At 42.1% G+C, this 25337-nt stretch overlaps 1 protein-coding gene across 1 annotated transcript in view; it reads left to right on the top strand.

The window, feature by feature from the left end:
* Positions 1 to 642: 642 nt before the first annotated feature.
* The window catches only part of LOC130090924 (orofacial cleft 1 candidate gene 1 protein homolog), a 38822-nt gene continuing 14127 nt past the window's right edge, over positions 643 to 25337 (top strand). The window contains exons 1-3 of the mRNA XM_056258572.1: positions 643 to 709; positions 7084 to 7150; positions 7508 to 7642. Coding sequence (XP_056114547.1) covers positions 704 to 709; positions 7084 to 7150; positions 7508 to 7642 — 208 coding nt within the window. The 5' untranslated portion in view covers positions 643 to 703. The remainder of the gene's footprint in view (positions 710 to 7083; positions 7151 to 7507; positions 7643 to 25337) is intronic.

Below are 25337 nucleotides of genomic sequence, written 5' to 3'. Positions count from 1 at the left end.
AGTATAGTGTTTCACAGTAACCCGCATAGTATGGGATAATCTTTCACATTTTGCCTGGGGTTTGTTTTGCTATTTCTGCAAAAACTTGTGCAGGCCATGTGAATTACCATGGAGAGAGCAGATAGAAATACTAAACAGGCCGTATCTGATAGAAATGAATAAACAGGACTTAAACAATAAGGGGAAATAATTTGTTACCTTTGATAATAAACACATTTTTCTTACAGTATATGTCTCTATAGACTGGTCGTCTCGCTTCTGGTCTGTGCTGCTCGTTCATGTGTTTTGGAGGAGGTGTGGCTTTGGACGGCGATTTGCAGGGAGGGTTTCAATACTAGGAGGCTAAAGTTAGCATTTCCTACATCACCTATTGCACCTTTAAAAAGTGCTACAAATTAATTCAAGCAGAATTTACACCAGTATGTTCAGTAAATCACAGAAAACCAAATGTTTAACCTCTACAATATGTATATGATCTTCAAACGTAAGATGTAAAGAAAACGCAGCATTTGCTCCAAAGGCAAGTTATTACATTTTATCTTCAAAATTTCATGAATTGACACAATTTAAAACACAGACACATGCTTGTACGTACTTGATAAACACACGGAGACAAATGACACTAATAACCTGTAATTCTGTTTCTGCAGGTAAAGGTCAAAGGTCAACACACAAGGAGCAGTAAAACATACTCTCTGTGGCGATGGATGTGAGTATGCTTTCAATACGGGGTCAGAGCCTTTAGCTTTCAGTTTTCTATTAAGTCAAAGGCAGACTTACCATTCACATTTAACATTTGCTGCAATGGCCTGTGAGAGGTCAGCTGGGAATTGAGTGAAGGAAACGGCATAACAGAAAGCTGAGGAATTCTCAAGTAGCTGAACAAAAAGCCTATTTAAAATCCCTATGAGTTCTCATGATCCTGACCTGGCCCCTCATTCAGCTGGGCTGGACTGCCTATCTTGGTTTTACACACAAAACAGTACATATTGACATGTTTATTATACTTTTCCTTCTTAATCTGTATTGTATTGCTTACATTTAAAGTAGGTGCATACTAACATACAACTTTTACTATTTCTGCAATATATAGTATGTACTGTATAGTGTTCACAGCATGCACATTTTCTGCATGGAATACCCAGATGTCCTATATTTAGTGCTTACACACTTGGATCGATTGCCCGGTCCGAACCCGAGTTCAATTGCTTCAGTTGATGCTCGCCAAGACATACTGTTGACGGCACCATTGACTTCCATAGTAGGATGCTGGCCGGGTTGAGACAGTCATGAAATATTATATAAATATAAATGAGCATATCAATACTTTTTGTATGGTGACAAAATATATCCCATTTGCCTAATATGTAGGGCATAATCTACCAAAAATCTTAAGATAATTATTTGTGCTATTTTGGAAAACCCAGCTATAATGAGTTATTTGTTACATATAATTGTATTCTACACAGTAAAAGGTGGTAGGTGTTCTTGTAAGGAGATATATGTTTATCTGAAAATTAAAATTAGCTTAATATAGTCATTTTGATTCGACCATGATTATTCTATTTTTGATTTGAGCCAAACCATTTAATTTACGTTACCACATGTTTATGTTAATATTTTTTCAGTGTACATTTTTGTTTAGCAAAATAAAATCCAATCAACTGATTTTTTAGTGAAAAACTTGATTAAATTTCACAGAATCACTTGACCTTACACCAACAAACAGAATTTGTATGGGTTATATTAAGACCGGAGGATTATATGAAAGCAGTCAAAAGGTAGGTTTGCACACAAAAAAAGAATGGTTTGCACATTTATTTGTAAGGTAAAAACAAAGACAGCTGTGCTGATTTAATGTTCAATGTTTGTCATGTGACAACACTGTAGCATCTGAAACATACTTCATGTTACTTCATACTCATACTTCTCTATTATATAGTATAAAACGTATGTGACAAAATAAGTTTGTCCGAATTCACAGTACTCATGAAAGAGTAGGCAAAAAGTACCCAGATGACCTACTTCTAGTGAGATTCTGAAGTGTGCATTCGATGGACACTTTATCACTGTAAGCTTCATAAAACATTTTGTTTTATTTATCAGTTAAAATAGGTATAACTCAATATTTTAACTAATTGCAAAAGCTGAATAATTGATCAAAGCCTACTGATTAATTGGGCAAACAATTGACGATTAGTCAATTAATCGTTCTAACAATTGTTAGATTTATCTATTATCAAAATAATCTTTGGTTACAGCCCTTCCCTGAAATGTACAATATCAGAACACATTGTACAGACATACTGTACACAATACAGTGCACTTAGCTTGACCTTCAATGTAACAAATGAACCGGAAATAATTATAGACGCTATGTTCACTTTTTGTAATTTATTGGTTAGGCTGCCATTTTTGCATAAAATGTAAAAGAATAACTGGATGCCATTCACATGAAATGTGATGAGCTCTTGTGACAACAATGAACTGTTTGAAATATTGATTGTGAAATAATGGCCAGACTTTGAGTGTGTGTGTATATAACACAAAAGTTTGCAAAATTATTTCCCCCCCTTAGTTTTTAGTGGCATTTTTAAAACGACAAAGAAAGTTCCGTAATTTTTCAAGGTTCTTTTTTTCCCTCTTAATCAGTTAGCATCAAAGGGGCACACATGCATAAATAATTGGCTAATTCACTTAAAGGGGCCAGCGTAGATTAATTAAGTCTGAATTCTAATTATGTTTTCCTGTTTTCACCAACTGACATGGTTGTTGTTCGACATAAAGCTATTAGTTTAATAACAATTAGTATTTTGTGAAAAAGCGTGCTCTAAAAATACATGAGGATAGAGCTGCAGTGAGGGTCTGTGTACAAAGCGAGCTAGCACTTTCATCAGTCCTTGTTTCAATATGAATTTAAAATATCCAGATCTTATTGCAGGGTTTGTGAAATATAGTCACACATATATGTGTGTCATCGAAGGATGCAGGCATGTACCATTTCTGTGTAGTATTATAAAGCTGATTATTGATAGTTACAGTTCTGAATTCTCATTGGATGAAGTGGCTTTAAAGCTTGTAAAATCACTATAATCACATCTGTGACTGCACATCTTATATTAATGCAAATTGCTACATTACGTGGCAACAGTAAACAGCTTTCATTTAGCCTAATGAGCTACTTGGCAGATGAATGGTTTATTCCAATGATTAATATTATTAAATATAAATTAAACATCTGTGACTATTATGATATTGCTGTAGCCGCCAGTAACCCATTCGAGGCAGTGTTACAGTGATTTTACCATGCTCTGGAGTGCCTAAGAACACCACTTACACTTTACAAGTGTACACTTTAGCACTGTAACAGCCTCTCATGGCTTATTTCTTTATTATTCACTGTTACAGATTATTGTAAATGCAGAAAAATAGAGGTAACAGCCCAAATGTTCAATGCTAACCATAAAAGAATCACAGGTTTTGACTAAAATTGTAGGTTATTATGGACACCTTATTCTTTATTTTCTGTTTACAGCGGACAGAAAGAAAATAGCTACTTTGTACAGAACTGGCTCAACAGTTTATGAGATGAGAAGTCACTGTTTATGAGAGATGAGTTACAGAGTACTCATGTTAGTGTGCATCTTTTTATAAGCTCATTAAAATTAAGATCCATTCTTGGAATGTAGATGCTTTATAGTCCTGGATTTTGGGTTTGTGCATGTAAGTGTGTGTGTTTAAGCTTAAGGTTAAAGCTGTAACATAGAGGACAGAGGCTGTCAGCACATCAACAGGGCGAGAGAGAGATTGTCGTAGGGCTTGTTTACCGCAGCCAGCAGAAGAAAACAGTCAGACGTAAATGAGGGTTGACGGTTTCATGAAGCACAATTGGTTGAAGGCAGATTCAATGTGACTGCTCTGAACTGGGCAATGATCCGTACAGTATGCAAAATTCACTCTGGAACTGGTCTATGCCCACCAGCCTTACGCCCAGCCGAACGGATCCCAGGCTGGAGAAGGCATCCGTGTTCCCAATTCCTTTCGACAACAATCACATTCTCTTATAAAGCTCATGCATTTCCCTTGTCATCCATTAGAGGATTTCTTGCTCTTCTTTGTCCAGTGCGCAGCATATAGTGACATCTTGTTAGTGTTCATTGAAAGAAAAGGCAGAATTTTCATTTCTAACAGCAGACTGGATGCCTCTGGATGTCAGTGGGGCCGTAACCCCCCCCCCCCCAACCCCCCCCACCCCCACCCCGTTCTTGTTGTATAGTGTGTTTAAGGCAGATATCAGCAGGATTACTTGGCATCTTATACCAGCCCGACGCTGAATTACTGATGCACTGGCCATGTATATTTGTTAAGTATTTATGATATTAAAAGAATGTGGCAGTTGCTCAGTGTTTGGTGACAGAGTTTGGCACAGGGCCCCGCTGATGAATAATGATCATTACCTTGTTTTTTCACAGTAAGGTTGATTCATTTTGATGTTAAACAGAAGATTGCTGATCCCAGAGCATGTTTCTGTTTACATACGAACAGAGAGATGAGTTGAGAACAACTGAATATTCCCTGAAATATACATGCTTTATTCCAAATGAGTGTCTTAGCAAAAATGACCAAACGCTCTTGGCTAACAACATATGTTTGCTGGCACACATTACATTTGAGAGAAACAGACTTCTTGTAAATACTTTTCTATTTGTGTATAATTTGTACAATGTATTTTTTAAACGCATTGTTTGGCGAAATTAAAGTAAAAATGCAGTATTTATCTTAGCATAAATCTTTGATCGTTATTATTTCAAGTGATAATATTGGATCAATTTTAAAATATTGTTCAATCAAGCAGGTCAAAATTCATTACATTCATAAATAAATATATCAGAATAAAAAAAAAAGAACATGTCCGGTTTAAATGGCACTAAATTGAACGGATTGCTGTAGGTTGTCCAGTATCAGGTTTACAGTCAGTGATATTAAGAACAGTGTAGAAATTTATAAAGCTACTACTAAATGATTTACTCATCTATCATAATAATGTATTTTAATCATATGCATTTGGGGGCTTTTCTCAGGACATTTTGATAAAGTATAATAAAACATAAATGGCATATAATAATAATTATTACAATAATTTCTAAAACAAAGTTGCAGTGTTTGTCTCTGGTGGTTGCAGTATTGCACCAAACAGGGCAGATTAAAACAAGATATTTTCGAAGAAGCTTTATTAATTGTGTTAGTCAAGCTATAACACTAAATGTGGTTTATAATGCATGCAAAGTCATGGATGTTCATATGTACATGTGCAAAAATTCATCAGGGGAAAATAGAGGAATACGACAATGCTGGTGTGACAACTTCAGAAAGTAATTAAAGAGATTTGTTTCTGGGAGATAATTGAAATCCACCAGTGTAAGGGAGCGCTGGACGGATAATATGAAATGTTGAATTGGTGAGGATAATTATGTGTCATTCTGCTTTTGGCAAAATCATTATTTGCTTATTTCTCAAGTGGTGGCCCAATTATCACTTGTAAATTTCCTTGCGGGACATGCACCAAAACCTAAAAAAAATATATATATATTCCAACAATAAAGTTTCAGTCATGCTAGAATGACTATACATAAAAAATGGAGGATACAAAGATACTTAATTGACACATTTAAAATATCTGGTCAGCCTCACCATCTTCCTGTAGAGAAATTGATTTGAAGACAGTAGGGGAAAAAGCAAATGGTTTTTAAATAAGTTACAATTAGATTAGCATTAATCTCGGCAGTGCAAATGAATGTGTGGCTTTAGGGCTTGTTGGATGTTAAAGCAGATTTCTAAACTCTGCTCCAGATTGGAGTGTGTCCTGCTCAACTTTAATTGCTCTGTCATGTAAGATGAAAAACATTTCCCACTTAAACTGCTGTCTTTAAGATGATGTTTTATGTTTTGATTATTTGTACGCTCTGTTCATATGTTTTGCCGTGTTTATCGCTGTAATCTGAGCCATTGAGAGCTCATTTACATATTTTAGATTTAAGTACTGCAGTCACAGATCTCGGATTTCATGAAAAAAAAAAAAAAAACTAATTCAATAAAGAATAAAACAAGACTATTATTTTTATAATTTATAATAACTAATGGGGCAAATTGCCATGATTTTTAATCACTCCAGTGATTATTTCTTATGGTTGGTTTATTTTTAAAGTCAATTGTATGAAACTTGAATACAAAGAACCTATTGAACATTTCCACTGTTATTGCTCTGGATAAAAAGTAAAGTTGAACACATTGAACCCATGTTCTTAAAGGGTCCTGTCATTTTAGACAGGTGTTTAGGCTTTTTAGCACAATTTTAACCGCAAAACATGTATAAAAATGCAAACAATGCATGACATTATTCCAGTGCGCGGCTATTGGTTATTGTAGTTTTGTTGTTTACATTTATTACATGTTGGACTTGTAGAAACAATTTGTAAAAGTATGAGCAATATATTTAAGAGACTGCCCCCTACAAATATTTCTGTACACATCTTTAATTTGAAATGTTCTGCCTTTTTTCATATTCCTGCATAACATGTTCAAGTTTCAGGTTTCAATATTCAAGTTTCTGGTAAGCAATGTGAGAAACCTGGTTTATGTTTTTAATTTGGTGTGAGGGCTCTCATCCTATTTTCTTCTTTGTGTGTTTGAGCCTTTATGGTGCTTGCAATGTGTTTATGATGATTTGCATATTCATATGCACGGCAAACCTCCAACATTTAGTGTGCATAAAAATGCATCTTTTTTTTTTTGGAGGAGAAAACGTTGTTTTTCTCGGGTTGGGGTGGGATTTTTGTGAGGGTGGGGGTTGGACATTGTAAGTATTTTAATGTGACCTTCATCAGGCATTCATGTCAACTTATCTATTTATGATTCCAGTTTCTTCCACTCTGTTGTTCAATTAGCGCTTGACCCCTTTAGCGGCGTTGTAAATTAAATGACATTTCCGTGTCGTCCCATATTTAAAATACTGCGTTAGTTGCGGATCAGAAATGATGATCTTCATTCTGCAGCTAATTTATTCATTTAACAATTTCCCTCCAGAAGTTGCAGCAGAAGGCTGTGGAGCAACCTGAGCAGAAGAAATCCAAGTCGGCTGAATTTCTGATGGGTGAGTCCCGCGTGATGAGTTATTGCTCATAATTTGTGTAAGGATTAATTAACTAATTACAGACAAATGGCTCTGGGCTAAATTTTGCTCTTGCTTGTCAGGGCGCAATTTGTAATTATTTTAATCATTTCTTCTTCTTCTTCTTCTTCTCCTTCATCTTCTTCGTCTTTCTCTCTTTCCCTCTTTTATACACACCCTTCCTCTTCGTGATTTGGGTTTAATTTTAACCTCATTGTGTTTCTGTGTCATTTTAAGAGGGAGGGATTTTTCGTTTGTGATTAAATGTGCTGTGGAATAATGTGCCACTCTGACCTTCTCTTTTTTATTTTCATATGCGCTCTGTCTTTCTGTCCTCAGCAGAAAGAGGCTTGATGGAAGGCGCCGTGAATCCTGCGTTCCAGGAGGACTCGGAGGAAGAGAGTGAGATGAGAGATGGCGTGAACGATAGCACGCTTGTAGCTCGGCGACATCAGGCCACAGTTACGGCACGAGGTGAAACTTCACGCTCTCCCACCCTCTGTAACGCAGGCACGGCCTTACATTCCACTGCAGCCTGTCCCAACAGGTATCTGTGTAGCATTGGTGCATCTACAGATGTTATAGCAGCGGATTTGACAAAAAAAAGTGTATGTGCGTGAGATGATATCATGTTTTAAACGCGCTGCTCATCATCTAAAATAATCCAGTTTAGACCTAGACCGGGAACATACGCCCTCCTGTCATAGCAGGTTATGAATCAGATGTCTGGTTTGAAAGTGTATAATTGTACGAATACTTTCTTGTAACCCTGTTTATTTTTCAACGTCAACAAAAAGTAAGCCATTGGTCGATTGTCTTCCGAATGGAGATGAGAAATGTGCTTGAAAACATTAGATTTCATTTGGTGACACTAGTGGTGCAGAATTACACACTTCAGCTTTAATACTGATCATCTTTAAAGAGCAAATGGACATTTTGTGAAAGTAAACACATTGACATGACCCATGACTTTCAGCTGAGAGACAGTGACATCATTCATTTGAGAGAGTGTCTTTTGTTCAGCTCAGATGTGAAAATATCTTTACGAATTTAAAGTTAAAATGCAAGTGCACGTAAGCAATAGACATCAATAAAAATATACAGTATGTATTCATATAATTATTATTTGGAGACTAGGTGTAAGTGTTAAGATAGCCTAAAATACATTACAGGTGCATTTTCTTAGAGGAGGCAAGGAAGGCATTGTCTCCTCAAATTTTTTTGAAAATAATCGATATTACAAAAATAAAATGACACAAATATTACAAAATGTGACATTAAAAAGTGTGTAAGTAACACTGTTACAGTTGGAGTCCGCGTCTCTCATGCCTCCTCTTAGCCCATTGAGTTTTAAAGTGCCCCTATTATGCTATTTTAAAGTTTCCTAATGTTGTTTTGGAGTCTCCTACAACAGGTTTACATGCATCAAAGTAAAAAAAAAACTGTTTAATTTTCTCATAATATACATTTGCACATCACCACATTTTCAATGATTCCCATCTCTCTAAATCCCTCCTTTCCGCGAGCTGCTCTGGTCTGATTGGCCAGACAGCTCAGTCTGTTCAAAGAGTTGTGACACGCTTTGATGTCGCCGCGACGGCTGTCACGTGGTTTATGTAAGCCCCAATAGTTCCAAAACATACGTGGGCTATCATGTTCTTCTATGGACAGACAGCAGCGATTGCATTATTAAACGGTAGATATAAAATAAAACACACACCCAAGTACTTTTTAAGCGGTTATTGCATTTTGTTAATGTCAGTTTTGCATTTGGAGAGGCAGGGTGACAACTTAGATAAGTTTTAGGCTATATTTTTGGAGGGAAAAGCTTAGTGTTCATGTTCGCATGGGTAGTAGCACTGGCTTTAGCGGCTCTAACTTTACTTTTCCATGTCATTCATCTGATGATGGACGTCTCATGATATTTATTTTAGCACAACTGGGCTGTATTAGGCTATTGATTCCCGTGATCTTGCTTATAAATTCCGATTCAGCCATTAGCCTACCTTCGTGATCACGCAAAGAGGTCTGCAGTCCGTTCAGAACTCCAACCAACATAGAATATAAATAATTACGCTGTGCATGTACAAATGAATGATTTAGGAGGGAAATAGACTGTTCCAATAACGTAGAAAGCAACGACTATATACAGCAATGTTCGGTAAATATTCAACCGAATAATATTCTTCATAAAATTAAACCGGAGAGATAGTTAATGAGTGAATTAACTATGTTCCTAAATACATATAAGCACATATATGCATAACCCTAACCCTGTGTGTGTGGGTGTGTGTGTGTATGTATTATATATAGGCTATATATATATATATATATATATATATATATACATACATATAAAATATTATTAAAAATATTATATATTATATACATCAGGTTACCGTAAGTTAGCTAACGTTAGTGAAGTGTTGGTCACGTAAGCTATCGCTGCAATTAACCTATTATCTTTCAATAAACATTTACTAAAACTGGCTACATAAAATATAACTACAGACTAGATTCACGAGAGGTCGGCTAATGTGTGTAAAAGTAAAAAAATACAGTAATTTCATTAATTTACCAGCGAGCGTACTTCGGAAGCACTGAAAATGAATGGGGTTCAATCAAGGGGGTAATCCATCGACCGGAAGTTGAAGCCGGCCGGGTGCCGCCATGTTGTAGCAGAACTTCACTTGCGTTAGCATTTCCATTGACTCCCATTCATTTTGGCGTCACTTTGACAGCGAATAACTTTACATCTGAGGCGTTTAAAGACTCCATCTATCCATTATTTATTTCTAAAGAAACACGACAATGTATACAGAGCTCCATTACCTTCTATGTTACATTATGGCCCCGTAGAAACAGATATTGTAAAAATAGGCTAACGATTGCGTCATAACCACTCGACTCTCTGTCGCGCTGTACAGAAATTACCGCACAGACAGGAAGAGAAGCTCGCAGGCAACCGGGGGGACGTCCCGTCAAGGGAGAAGCCCATAGATAATGAGTCCATAAAAGCAACGGAATACTTACTCCTGCTCACTCACGATAAAGGACTCTTTGCTCAAGTTCCCCGTCTCTGCAAGATTAACGTTGGCAATTTTCACGCACAGCTACTAGAAGATTAACGTCTGTCAGACAGGTTGCTCACGTCATCAAGCTTAGTTTGAGTCGGTTTGAGTCTGCGCGTCAGGAACGGAAGTGCTCAAAAATCGCTAAAAATGGGCTTCAACTGTCTCAGCTGAGTTCCAATGAGATGGCTCTGTCCACTTCTTATACTGTCTATGGGTTCAATGCTGGAACTATCAGTGTTTGGAACTATTGGCTGCTCCAGGACACGCGTTACTTCCGCATTCCAAAGTTTCTATAACGGTCTATGGGAGTGGCGCAACTCTTTCTCTCCATGGCTCTGAGTCTGTTGTGATTGGTCTACTCTGCTCTGATTGGCCAGAGAGCTCAGTCTGTTATGATTGGTCTACCGCGTACAGCGCGCGTGTCAAAAACAAAAACGTCCATTGCCATAACAAGGTCAGTTCTGCTTGTCCTAAGGCTTCCTACACTGTAAACTAAACACCGTAACGAACGATGACGTCGATTTTACCATATCAATCCGAGTGCGAGTCCGATGATGAAACATTTGAAGAACTAGTCATTCAACCCGAACCAACATCGCAAGGACGACTCGAGCAGGACGTTTCTCAGTGATCCGCTACTCAGTTTGAGGTACATTATGAGATGTTGCAACTGTAATTCCTCACCATCAGCATTAACAAGTGCATGTCCATCAACAAACCGATTATTTTACTGGTAAGTTACTTATTTATTTACCGAGTATTTTTCTAATTTGTTGCGGTGAACATGTGAAAACTGTATCAAAAACAGTGCATACATTAGCCGAGCTCTAGCGTGAATGACTGATGTAACATAAACTGTGGTAAAACAAATCTTGCTGCATGCTTAATCTTTCCTCAAAGTAGTGAGGACGACAGACAATCTGCATTAATATACACAGTTTTAGGTAATAGTGGCCTACAACTGATTAGCAGTATTTAAGTAATACTGTGAGTTAACCAGTTAGCAGGAGACCTACACAATATAAAACTCAAAACTAAGTATTTTGAACACCATCTTTCAAGAGCAAGCGGTTTGTGAATCCTGCATTGAACTCTGAGATTTGAGAAGCAGTCGTCAGTAAAATAAAGGGAACACAACAAAAGTTAAGGATTATAATGCTGTGGTATCGTGGTAAAGATTAATTTTAACCACTGATTCTTCACATGCTCGTCTTTGGGCAGTGAAGAGCATTCACATAGAGCACAGCATCTTCTGGATATGATGCTATCCAGTATCCACAGGAATCAGCTGCCGGTTTGAGGGTGGTTCAAGTTTTTCCTGGTGTCTGCGCAGGCAATAAGTGGGCGGGTCAGAAGTGGGCAATATCTGCTGAGTCTTGACGTCACAACGAAACGACTTATGACTCGTTTGAAAACCGATTCATTTAATTGACTCAGAGTCAACTCTTACTTTTGAAAAACAATAACTTTATATACGGTGCACTTTCAGATTTAAAACTTTGTGGGATGTTTTCATTTTTTAGAGCTATGTTACACGCTACATGAAATGTCATTTTCAAAAATCCATTATATGACCTCTTTAACATACTCTCTAATAATGCATGCGTTGGGTTTGGTGGGGGGTAATTGAGAATGAATAGGGGAATGTCAAGTGAGAGGAGTCAATAGCCCTATCGTGCTAAAATTGGGTATGATCGGTTATGATAAGATATGATTGGTTTGTGCGATAAATCCCACCCCTTGTTTTTGTCAAGTCAAGTCACATTTATTTATATAGCGCTTTTTACAATACAGATTGTTTCAAAGCAGCTTTACAGAGATAACAGGAAAATAATGCAAAAGAGTTTGTTTCCAGAAGAAAATAGCGTCACAGTCCGGCTTAAGTAAGTTCAGTGATGTCAAGTCAAGTCACCTTTATTTATATAGCGCTTTTTACAATACAGATTGTATCAAAGCAGCTTCACAGTGATAACATGAAAATACAACAAAGTTTGTTTCTAGAAGAAAATTGCGTCAACGTCCACCTTAAGTAAGGCAGATCAATAATATTGTTGAATATTAAATGTCCCCAACCAAGCAATCCAAAAGCCAAGTCAACAGTGGCAAGGAACCAAAACTCCATCAGGTGACAGAATGGAGAAAAAAACCTTGGGAGAACCCAGGCTCAGTCGGGGGCCAGTTCTCCTCTGGCCAACGAAGGAACAGTGTATGATTCGGGCAGCATTACAAGCCAGATTGGATCAGAACATTTAGAGTATTTATCCATTTCCATCTGTTTGGAAGTCGAAGTAATCACGCCGGTATGGAGACGAGTTGTTGAGGATCAGTGCCGATGGCTGTCGTGTCGATGAGGCCTTCACAGGGCTGATGAGGCTGGCACTTCAGGATGAGTTGGGATGGGTCCAGGCGCAGGTCCACCATAGAGGGTCCCTCGGGATAAACAGAGAGACTAATATTAGCGTAGACGCCATCCTTCTTATGATGTACCAAGTACATCAGGATTTACAGGACGTGTTCTCGGTTCCGGCTGATCTAAACTATGCAGCCTAATTTTGAATTAAGGAAGTCTATAGTGTGTTATGTGAATGCTAGGCCAAAGAGATGTGTTTTTAGTCTAGATTTCAACTGACAGAGTGTGTCTGCTTCCCGGACAATGTTAGGAGATTGTTCCAGAGTTTTGGTGCTAAATAGGAAAAGGATCTACCGCCTGCAGTCGATTTTTGATATTCTAGGTATTATTAACTGGCCGGAATTTCGAGAACGCAATAGGCGTGAAGGACTCACGCAAGAGCTCGCTCAAGTACTGGGGAGCTAAACCATTTAGTGCTTTGTAAGTAATCAGCAATATTTTAAAATGTATACGATGTTTAATAGGGAGCCAATGCAGTGTTGACAGAACCGGGCTAATATGGTCATACTTCCTGGTTCTGGTAAGAACTCGAGCTGCTGCGTTTTGAACTAGCTGTAGTTTGTTTATTAAGCGTGCAGGGCAACCACCCAGTAGAGCATTACAATAATCTAGCTTTGATGTCATGAACGCATTAACTAATTGTTCCGCATTTGTCAATGAGAGCATACGGCGTAATTTAGATATATTTTTAAGATGAAAAAATGCGTTTACAGATACTAAACACGTGATTTTCAAAAGAAAGATTGGTATCAAAGAGCACACCCAGGTTCCTCACCGACGACGAAGACTTAACAGAGCAGGCATCAAGTGTTAGACAGTATTCTAGGTTATTACGTGTGGAAGTTTTTTGTACAATAATTATAACGTTTTTTTTTCCAGAATTTAGTAGTAGGAAATTACTAGTCATCCAATTTTTTATATCAGCTATGAATTCCATTAATTTCTTGAATTGGCAAGTTTCGTTGGGGCGCGAATAGATATAGAGCTGAGTATCATCGGCATAACAGTGAAAACTAATCCTATGCTCCCTAATGATATCTCCCAAGGGTAGCATGTACAGAGTGAACAGCAACGGTTCTAGTACTGAGCCTTGTGGTACTCCATACTTGTGATCGATAAGACATTTCTTCATTTAATGCTACAAACTGGTAACGGTCAGATAAGTATGATTTAAACCATGCTAATGCAATTCCACTAATGCCAACATATCGAGTCTATTTAAAAGAATTTTGTGGTCAATAGACATACAAACTAATAGAGACATACAACCACGATCGGATGATAAGAGCAAATCATTTGTAACTCTAATGAGAACAGTCTCAGTGCTGTGGTACGGTCTCAATCCTGACTGGAAATCCTCGCAGATACCATTTCTTTCTAAAAAGGAACATAGTTGTGAGGACAAAAAATAATTAATGATATTAAGAAGAGGATCTATGACCTCTGGAAGCATTTCTTTCAGTAGCTTAGTCGGTATAGGGTCTAACAATGTTGTTGATTAGATGATTTAACGAGTTTAGACAATTCTTCCTCTTCTATTGCAACGAATGAATGGATTTTTTCCTCAGGGAGACTACAATGCACTGGCTGATGCGATACTGTAGTAGATGGTTGCATAGTTATAATTTTCTCTCTAATATTATCAATCTTGTAAGTAAAGAAGTTCATAAAGTCATTACTGCTATGGTCTTTGGAAACTTCAGAAGTAGAAGCTTTATTTCTTGTCAGTTTAGCCACTGTGTCAAATAAATACCTATAGGGTTGTGTTTGTTTTCTTCTAAGAGAGTTGAAAAATAAGCAGACCCAGCAGTTTTTAAAGTGTTTCTGTACGCAATTGTGCTCCCTCAACGAAATTCGATGTTTTCTTCCAGTTGCGCTCCATTTTTCTGGCTTCTCTCTTAAGGCCCCGAGTGTGCTCGTTGTACCAAGGCGTTGGACTATTTTCTTTAATCTTCTATAAGCGCAAAGGAGCAACTGTGTCTAAAGTGCTGGGAAAAAGAGTCAAAGGTTTCTGTCGCAATATCGAGTTCTTCTAAGCTATCTGGGATGCTGAGGAGATGAAACTGATCAGGATTATTAATTAAGCAATCTTTAGTGGCAGAAGTGATAGTTCTAACATATTTGTAACACGGAGTCGGCTTTGCAACCTTGGCTAAATGGAGTATACACGAGACTAGATAATGATCTGAGATGTCATCGCCCTGCTGCAGAATTTGTGACAATTGTGTCACATGTGACAATATTAGATCTAAAGTATGATTATGACAATGAGTGGGTCCTGACACGTGTTGTCTAACTCCAATAGAGTTCAGAATGTCTCTAAATGCCAATCCCTGTTATGATCTTGAAGATGAACCCAAGCGCAGACAGGATGCTTGACACAGTTTATGGACAAAAACAGGAAAAACAAAACCCACGAGGGGGCAAAACATGGACAGGGTAAGGAGTGACTGAACTAGACTATGACCTGACAAATAACTAGATGATAAACAAACAGCAAATATAGAATCAGTACTCTCTCTAGACAAATACTCTTTACATGATACTCACACAGCTTCAGAAGGTAAGATAACACTCAGGTTGGAATCACAATGAACCGACACAGCAAACAGAAGGGGATAAAATAGGGAGAAACTAATGAAGAGAACAGGTGATGCTGACTAGATAATAATGACAAGACGAGGATAACAAGGGGGCGGGGTAAAGTAACGAGACAACACAAGCACATGGCCCAAACAAAAGACCATGTGCTTGCACACAAAACATTGGTCTGTCATGATCCAGCCTCAAGACTAGCGAAAATCAAGGACAAGAAGGCAGAATCATGACAATCCCAATGCATCTTTTTCGTTATCTACATGTATATTAAAATCACCAACAATTAGGACTTTATCTGCAGCCAGTACTAACTCTGATAGAAAGTCAGCAAATTATTTGATAAATTATTTGATATTTGGTATGGTGCCCTGTTTGCCTGTATAAATGGACTGCATTTATATGGTAAATGGACTGCATTTATATAGCGCTTTCACAGACCCAATGGCCACCAGATCGCTTTACATTTTTGCCTCACATTCACCCATTCACACACTTACAATATTTAGTAATAGTAATTAGTAATATAAGCTAATCGATTTAGATGAAAGCTTGCGATGTCAGATTAATGTGATGGGCAATATTAGACAATATCTAATATATGTTGATGAGTAAGTGATATTTAGCAATATAAACAACAAGGAATGATAGTAAATAGAGAGAAAGCAGAAAGCTATACGGAGCATATACAGACGCAAACCAGCAGCAAGGCAGACAGGAGCAATCCTGAATCTGAATCGGCCTGAATGAAGAAAATTATGGCATTAATGGGAAAACTAATTAAAAAGTAAATAACTCACCCACTTAGATATCACTGCTTTATGTCACATCAAAATCAAACTTGAAATGACCTGAGAACATACTGACTGGCGGGTTTCAGTGAGGCTACTTTTCCGTGTCTGTGACCAGTGTTTACCGAGCTTGACAACTGATGAAAATAAGTTGACTTATAAAAAGAACAGCTGAACATCACATCACAAATAAGATGTATTGTTTAAATTGTTACTGCCTTTAGTTATTATTTTTGAATATATCATGTTAAAGTCCCCTTATAGTCAATCATTTGATCCCTTAAATATTATCTTTGATCACTAAAATGACATAAACGTTTTTTTTTTCATGTAAAAAAAACCCCTTCATGCCTTAAAATAGCTTGGATGCAACTCTACACCCTTGCTTCATTTAGGCTGCGTCCCAATACCTCCCCTTACCCTAGATTTCTGCCCTAACCCTTGTTTTTGCGCGTTCTCGTGTAGGGGTAGGGTGTCCCAATACTCCAAAGAGCAAGGGGGAGTGCTATTCTCCCCTTAAAATCAACCCTCAAAACATAGTGCGGTCCGATGCAGGCTTAAAACGAAGTGGAAGATGAAATTACTCAGGATACCTTGCGAACTCAGCGAGCCGGTCAAATTTTTCAACTAAGATGGCGGACACCGCTGGAAAGGAACAATTTTATTTTAAGTATATTTTCGCAAATACGCATGTTAAAATGTCGAAATATGTTGGAATATGTTAGTTTGATGCACATCCAATGGACTGTTGAGTTTTCAACACTAATGTTAGAAAATATTTCACGAAGCTATCTGACGATGTTCATATGATATCTGCCGAGTGCTTCAAAAGCAAATCAAATATACATCTGATCTGGGTAAGTTAGTTAATCTAATTTTATTTTCGATTTTGGCTTCCAAGGATTATAAAAAGAAGATATATGAGGTAAAATTATTCAAAACTAGCCGCGTTCGTCTAGCGCATCATCTTCCCTTCACAGCGCGCTGTCATTTCTCTCTAAACCCAAACCTAACGTCAGAATCAGCACTGAGCACAATCGGTGATTGTTGTAAAGTGCAGTGTCTGCGGTTTCTAAATTGCAGGACGTTGGTGGTAAAAACAGCTACTAAAAGCACAATGATCCGCGCAAGAGACGTTGCCCCGGTTCCCATGGCGGCGCGCGCGCGTTCGGAAACGGATTGCAACTAACGTTAGACAAGCAAACTTTGGGTTTTGTGTGCGCTTCTAAACGATCAGATACAAACAAATATATGGCAAAATTACCGGAAATGCGTCTTCTATATTCCACATGTCTTCTCTGTTGATTCATCAGATGTAGATAAACGAAAACAGCCCACACAACAGGCAACACAACAACTGGAACCGGCAATTTTATGAATGAAAATAGTAGTAGAAGTAGTAGACACTTTGACGCTGCGCGTGACGTATTGAGGATTGCCGCGCTAATTTGCATATAGTGGTGTCCCATTTCATAGGGAAAGATCTTCAACTCCACTTCCCTCGTTGAGGGCAGGGGCGTCATGCAAGCCAAAATTCTGGGGGGGCACAATCTGAGACGTTGCAATTGTTTTCTGACGGGTGATATGGATCATGTTAGGAGGGGTCAGGGGGTTTCTCCCCCTGAAATTTTTTTAATTCTGGCTGCGAAACATACTATTTCAATGCAGTTTGGGAGGGACAGAAATACCTTAACGGAGCTAGCAGCAACCCTCCTCTATCTGAGGACTAAGTTGTATCTTATATGTGCATTATAAGATGTTTTGAAGGCCAAAAAAACTCCTAAAGTTGAGCTTTGACTGATAGGCTTTTCATTTTTGTCTGTCAGTGAAGAAAGTAAACATAGGGTCAACTGATAGGTTGATTTATGCATCATTTTCTCAGACGAATTTATTTACTGAAAGCTACTAGGAAAGCTAGGTAAGTTTATTAAATTCATTCACAGTACACATTCATTATTGATCTTATGCCTAATACAGGGCCGTAGACAGGGCTTTATAATCACAGAGGTCCTAAATTTGAGGTGGGTAGGGGGTTCAAATTTTTTATTTCTCTGATATGTGCATTTCAAGACGTTTGAAGGCCAAAAAAAAGGATAAGAAATACGTTAGCTTTAAAACCATGTCAGTGGGCAGATTATTTGTCAATACCTGCTCTCACTTCTTATCCATCACTCTTTCTTTTTCTCTCAGTCTCCTGATCTTGCCTTCCCCTCCTAAAGCTGAGCTTTTTTAATTTACTTAAGGCTACAAATTGTACTATATTAATTCTCAATATGTAGCCTACACATTCATTATTAATCTTGTGCCTAACAATGAAAACGTCTTTTCCCCTCACAATGACAGTAAACTACTCGGTTACTATCGTAACCTCAGTTCCCTGAGAGAGGGAACGAGTATTGCGTAGCTATACGCAGTGGGGAAACTCCTTTTCCTCGATTTACTGAAACCTATATGTAAAACGCATTTGCAGCTGCACAGCCAGCACACTGAGCGTCTGGCACGCTCATAGGCTGTGCTGCCGCAACTGCACAACCAATGGCGCGGGCGACTCTGACCTGCAGCCAATGAGCTAGCTCAACGTCAGAGCCCGTCAAGGGGGTGTGGCTTAGCCTATAAAAGACCCCCGAATTCGCCATTATAGCAGGTTTAAACGACTGAAGCGACAACTTCACCAGTTACTAAATGCGGCCGGCTACGCAATACTCGTTCCCTCTCTCAGGGAACTGAGGTTACGATAGTAACCGAGTAGTTCCCTTTCGAACGGTCACTTCGTATTGCGTAGCTATACGCAGTGGGGACGCCCTGTAAAACGCCGCACCCTTAGTAACTGGTTGCACTGCAACTCAGGCCCCCTGAGCTAACAGAACAAGCCAGAACCCAATAAATAAATATATATATAACAGACCAGACACTGTCAGGCCTGAATAATATATAAGAGTCAGTAACAACCAACAGAATATGCTAACAAACCCCGACACTGTCGGGATTATTAGTACAATTCATAACCGGCCTAAGCGGGTTTTATATATGTATGTATGTGATTATGCACAGTAATTTTTTGTAGACAAGACCAGACAGCATCGAGTCTTAATCATACTGAAAGAACCTTCGCCTGCAGGGAAGGCACCTCCATATTATAGAACTTCATAAATGTGGAAGGCGAGGACCAGCCCGCCGCATCACAAATATCTTGAATGGGAAACCCAGATGACCACGCCCATGACGAGGCCATGCCTCTAGTCGAATGGGCCCTGACACCTATAGGGCAAACCTGACCCACTGAAGTATAAGCCATAGAAATGGCATCCACTATCCATCTAGACAGTCTTTGCTTGGTAACTGGACCACCCTTAGATCGGCCACCAAAGCAGACAAACAGCTGTTCTGACTGTCTAAAAGACGCAGAACGCTCCAGATAGACTCTCAGCGCCCTAACAGGGCAGAGAAGATTAACCTCCCCATCCTCAGCAGAAGGGGGAAGGGCTAATAGCGTGATAACTTGCGCTCTAAACGGCGTTGAGAGCACCTTGGGTATGTAACCATGCCTGGGTTTGAGAATGACTCTGGAGTCATCCGCTCCAAACTCCAAACATGCCGGACTCACAGAAAGGGCCTGCAGATCTCCCACTCGCTTGATAGATGCCAATGCCAACAGGAGAGCAGTCTTAAGCGAGAGTGGTTTTAGATCCACCGACCGGAGCGGTTCAAAAGGCGGCCCCTTCAGGGCCCTGAGGACCGTGGAGAGGTCCCAGGGAGGTACTGATGGGGGCCTGGAGGGGTTAATTCTCCTAGCGCCCTTCAGAAATCTTACCACCAGGTCATTTCTTCCCAGTGATTGACCAGCCCCCAACGCATGATGCGCTGCGATGGCTGCCACATAAACTTTGAGCGTGGACGGGGTGCGGCCCGCGTCCAGTAGCTCCTGCAGGAAGGAGAGTACCACCGATACCTCACATGACTCTGGGTCAACTCGATTTTTCGAGCACCAGCTGGAAAAACCCGACCACTTCAAAGCATAAAGACGCCTAGTAGACGGGGCCCTTGCTTCAGAGATAGTGCTTAAGACCTTGTCAGGAAGGCCCCCGGGTACCCGTTTAGGGGCCACACATGGAGGGCCCATAAATCGGGTCGGGGGTGCCATATCGTCCCTTTGGCCTGTGTGAGGAGGTCCCTCCTCATTGGAACGGGCCAGGGGACCGTGTCTGACAGCTGAACCAGCTCCGGAAACCATGGTCTGGATTTCCAGAGAGGAGCCACCAGAAGGACTGGGCATCCGCTCTCCCTGACCCGTTCGATGACTTGTGGGACCATCGAGATGGGGGGGAAAGCATAAAGGGGGCGGTTGGGCCAGGGATGGGCCAGCGCGTCCCTGTTCTTCGAGAAAAACACCCTGCAGTGGGTGTTGGCTCTCGAGGCGAAAAGGTCGATTTCGGCCTCGCCGAATCTCTCCCATATCAGACTGACCGTCTGAGGGTTCAGAGACCACTCGCTTAGGGGAGTGTTGCCCCGTGAGAGCATATCCGCGCCCAGATTTTGGACGCCCGGGATGTGCGCTGCTCTCAGGGAGCTCAGGTTGGCCTGTGCCCATAGGAGGAGGTCCCTCGCCATAGCATGCAGGTTGCCCGACCTGATGCCACCCTGGCGATTTATGTAGGCCACCACTGACATGTTGTCCGTACGGACCAGGACATGGTGACCCCTGAGGTTTAACAGAAATGCTTTCAGGGCCAAACCAACTGCTTTCATTTCCAGACAGTTGATATGTAAGCTCTGCTCCGTGCTCGACCAGAGGCCGGAGGCAGGCCTGCCCTCGTGCAGCGCTCCCCAACCCAGGTTGGATGCGTCTGTAAAAACCACCTTCCTCCTGGAAACTACCCCCATGGTCACCCCCTCGCGGTACCAGTCCTGAGCCCACCAGGGAATCAGTGTTCTTAAACACCCGTGATTCACCATAATGCGCAGGCTGCCTGACTGCCATGCATGGGTTGGCACACGGCGTTTCAGCCAGTGCTGCAGCGGGCGCATGCGCAGTAATCCCATGTGGAGTACTGATGATGCGGCTGCCATTAGACCAAGCAGTTTCTGAAACCTCTTCAGGGGCGCGCGCTCGCGCGCCCTGAATGCGGCTGCCAGTGTCTGCACAGATAGCGCGCGCTCTTGAGTGAGCCGCGCTTTCATTGTCACCGAGTCCAAAACCGTGCCCAGAAAGACCACAGTCTGGCTGGGGTTCAGTTCGCTTTTGGCAACATTGATTGTGAGACCCAGGCATTTTAAATGGCCGAGAATCAAATCCCTGTGAATTATTAGTTCGTCTCTCGACTGCGCTAGCACCAGCCAGTCGTCGAGATAATTCAGCACACGCACTCCCTGGCTTTTTAGCGGGGAGAGCGTTGCATCCATACATTTCGTGAATGTACGGGGTGCCAGACACAGACCGAACGGCAGAACGGTGTATTGATATGCCCTCCCCTCGAAGGCGAATCTCAAGAATGGCCTGTGACGAGGGTCGATCTGAATATGAAAGTATGCATCTTTCAGATCCATTGAAACAAACCAATCCCCCGGGCGAACTTGCGCGAGAATTTGTTTGAGTGTTAACATTCTGAAAGGCCGTCTCATGAGAGCCCTGTTCAAACGTCTCAGATCTAGTATGGGTCTGAGCCCGCCGTCTTTCTTTGGAATTAGAAAATAGCGGCTGTAAAACCCCGAATACATTAGCGCGGGAGGGACTGACTCTATCGCTCCTTTTGCTAATAAATTCTGAACTTCGGTGCGAAGCACGTGACCCACGCCGCTTCTCACCGATGTCTCGATAACCGCCTGGAATTTCGGGGGTCTGCGAGCGAATTGGAGCGAGTAGCCTCGCTTTATAGTGTTTATGACCCAACTCGACACACCAGGGATGGCTTGCCAGGCCAACGCCCGTGTGGCTAGGGCTTGACACACTGAATGGGGGGGACCGCCTAACATAGGGGGACCTGATACCCTTACACTGTGATTTGTGCACATACTGAGTGTTTGACTGATTATACCGGCTTTTGCCCGGGGGGATTTCAGTCTTACAACAGGGCGGGGGCCGCCTAGTGAAGGGGGACCGTGAACCAGTGTGATGTGATTGTGAAACATACTCTTTTTGTGCTTTATTTGGGTCGCCGTGAAAACGGCGTTTGTTTGCAAAGACGCGCTCACTGCTACGGGCCTGTTTACAATAATAAAATCCCCAGCCGCCTGAACTGAACAGGGAGCTGTGGGAAGTTTTGCCGGTTTTTTCGAGGGTGGTCCGGCTAGCGCGAGACACGAGCCCTCTCTCTTTCCTCTCCGTGCTAGGACGACTTCGGAGGCACCTGGTCGGCCGCGGCGCTGGGTCGAGGGCCTTGACGCCTGGGGAGCGGGTAGCGCTTCGCGGGCCTTGGCTGGCGTTGGCTATCAGCCGCAGGGCGGGGCTGAGAGGCCTGTTTCACCGGCTTGGCTGGATGAGGCGAAGGCGGCGGCTTGGGCTTGCTGGTCGCGGAGCTCGAACGTTTCGGCAAGAAGTGTCGCATGGCCTCCTCTGTGTACCTCTCCGAGAATCCTTTCACCGCCGGGCCGAAGAGCCCGGAGCTGGACACCGGGGCGTCGAGAAACCTCGTTCTGTTGGCGTCCTTAATTTCGGTGAGGTTAAGCCAAAGATGGCGCTCGAGCACGACCAAGCTCGCCATGTTTCTTCCGATGGCCTGTGCTGTAGCCTTAGTAGCACGCAGCGCTAAGTCTGTAGCACTCCTCAGGTCTCGAAAGGTCTCCGGGTCCAGGCCAGTCTCGTCCATGGACCGGAGGAGTTTGGCCTGGTAGACCTGCAACACGGCCATCGTGTGCAGGGCCGATGCAGCCTGACCGGAGGCGGAGTACGCGCGTCCAGCGAGGGCTGAGGTGTTTCGGCAGGGTTTGTTGGGATGAGCGGCTCTAGCTCGCCAGCTAGCTGCAGTGCTCGGGCAAAGATGAGCTGCCACGGCCTCTTCGAGGGGCGGCAAAGACTCATAACCCTTTTCCGCTGCGCCATCCACGGAGGAGAGCGTCGCGGAAACTGCAGATCCCACACGTGCTGAGTATGGAGCGCGCCAGGCCTTGGTTAGCTCCTCGTGGACCTCGGGGAAAAATGGCGCCGGTTTGTGACGCGGGGCCTGCTGGCGCCCCTCCAGAAACCATCCATCCAGCCGACTACGAGGCGGCTCCTCGGGCGAGGCCCACTCTAGCTCGAGGTCCGCGACGGCCTTCGTCAGGATCCGAAGCATTTCGGCGTCGGAGTTTGTCCTGGTCGCTAATCCACTGGCCACAGATGAGAAGCGGAGACGGGGTCGAGAGAGCCCGGCCATTCGTCCTCAGAAGCGGCGTTGGATATGCTGTCGTCGCGCTCGAGAGATCCGCCGAAGGAGACGAGGCCCGCCACGTGTGGGGGGGGGGCGCTGGTCTCCTGTGAACAGGACCGGTGAAGGCGTTTGAGTCGGAGAAAGTGAAGCACGCGGGGACGCGGCCGGCGTGCGTTCACCAATCTCCATATCCTCCGGTTGCCGTTGGCTGCGACGCTTCTTCTTCCTCGGAATGGGAAGCGTGGTTGAAGCGGCATCGCCGTCTCGAGAGAGAGCTAGCCGATTGCGCAGCACGGAGATAGGCATGCAGTCGCAGGCCGCACATCCGCCGACAGAGAGTGCATTCTCCGCGTGGTCGACACCCAAGCAGGAAACGCAGCTCTCGTGTTGGTCTGCCTCGTGCAGACGGCCTCCGCACGTGGCGCAGGATGAACGAGGCATTCTGAAACAAACACAATAATAGAAAGGATATAGGATGTCGCCGGATAGCCACAGGTGAGACGGCGTCAGGAGACGACTGCTTGCAGGCGAAGTCTGCTGAAGAGAAGCTCGCTCAGGCTGAAAGGCTTGTTCGACGGCGAATTCACAGTAAAAGGCTCAGGGACATGTATACTGTCGCTGAAGGAGTAAAATCTGCTATAATGGCGAATTCGGGGGTCTTTTATAGGCTAAGCCACACCCCCTTGACGGGCTCTGACGTTGAGCTAGCTCATTGGCTGCAGGTCAGAGTCGCCCGCGCCATTGGTTGTGCAGTTGCGGCAGCACAGCCTATGAGCGTGCCAGACGCTCAGTGTGCTGGCTGTGCAGCTGCAAATGCGTTTTACATATAGGTTTCAGTAAATCGAGGAAAAGGAGTTTCCCCACTGCGTATAGCTACGCAATACGAAGTGACCGTTCGAAAGGGAACTAATTACATTACAAGTCACGTTACATAGGCCTATTTTCAGTTCAAAATGGCGAAATTAGACAAAAGTATATTCGTGTGCCTGATTATTTTTGTCATTCGTTTAACATTTATGAACTAAAAAAACTGTCAAATATGAAATGTTTAGTTTAGCTACTTACATCTCGCACTTGACTGTACACTGAAGCGTCGAGTCTCACTGCTAAAATTCGCGCTCAGCTTCTGTGAACATAAAGCCCGCCTACTTTGATTTGATTGGTCATCTCAAATATTCTGACATTGACGAGCAGTGACAGACCAATGAGGCTCAGATGAACACGCACGCACACACACACACACACACACTGTCCTCTGTTTCTGACGTGCGCTCTGCTCGGCACCGCTGCGGATTGAAGATGAACAACGCGCTGAATCTGATTATAACAAGACTGAAGAAATAAAAAATTATCAGGGAGGAAAAATCTGAGGGGGCACGTGCCCCCTCACTTTGAATGGGCATGACGCCACTGGTTGAGGGGACTTTACTTTCGAGGGCACTCAAAACCAAGTGGAAGTTTTAAGGGGGGAGAAATATGCGGAATCATGAATATGCTAATTAGCCCTGCCTCCACTCACGTCAGCTCACAGATTCACTCGGCCAACTTACTGAGGTAAACGCTGTTCACTGGTATCGTTCTTTACAACGTCGGACACATAATGGTAATTAATATGATAAGCCTTTTGCTTGACTATGTTATCAAACAGCTAATAATGTGTTGCTAATGATATGCAAATTATTTTCCCGTTCGCCATATCTGTTTGCCTTCTATCATCAGAAACCCTTTGAACAACTCAGAACGTCAGTGGAGAAATGCATATAGTTCATTATAACATCATAATATACATTATGCACCCGCTATACCGTTATATTTTCTTATCAACAAAAAAAATATTTTGTATATTCTGTTTTTTGTTTTAAAATAAAACCTGGACAACCTAGCTGGCATCGTTCGAGAGAGACTCCTTAATTCCTTAGTTGGCTGTTAATGATATGCTAAAGCCAACCAGCACAT

Source organism: Rhinichthys klamathensis, unplaced genomic scaffold (assembly GCF_029890125.1).
Source record: "Rhinichthys klamathensis goyatoka isolate OS25496 unplaced genomic scaffold, OSU_Roscu_1.1 h1tg000154l_1, whole genome shotgun sequence".
NCBI lineage: Eukaryota > Metazoa > Chordata > Actinopteri > Cypriniformes > Leuciscidae > Rhinichthys > Rhinichthys klamathensis.
The sequence above is the reverse complement of the archived record's forward strand: the minus strand, read 5'-3'. Positions and strand labels throughout refer to the sequence as shown.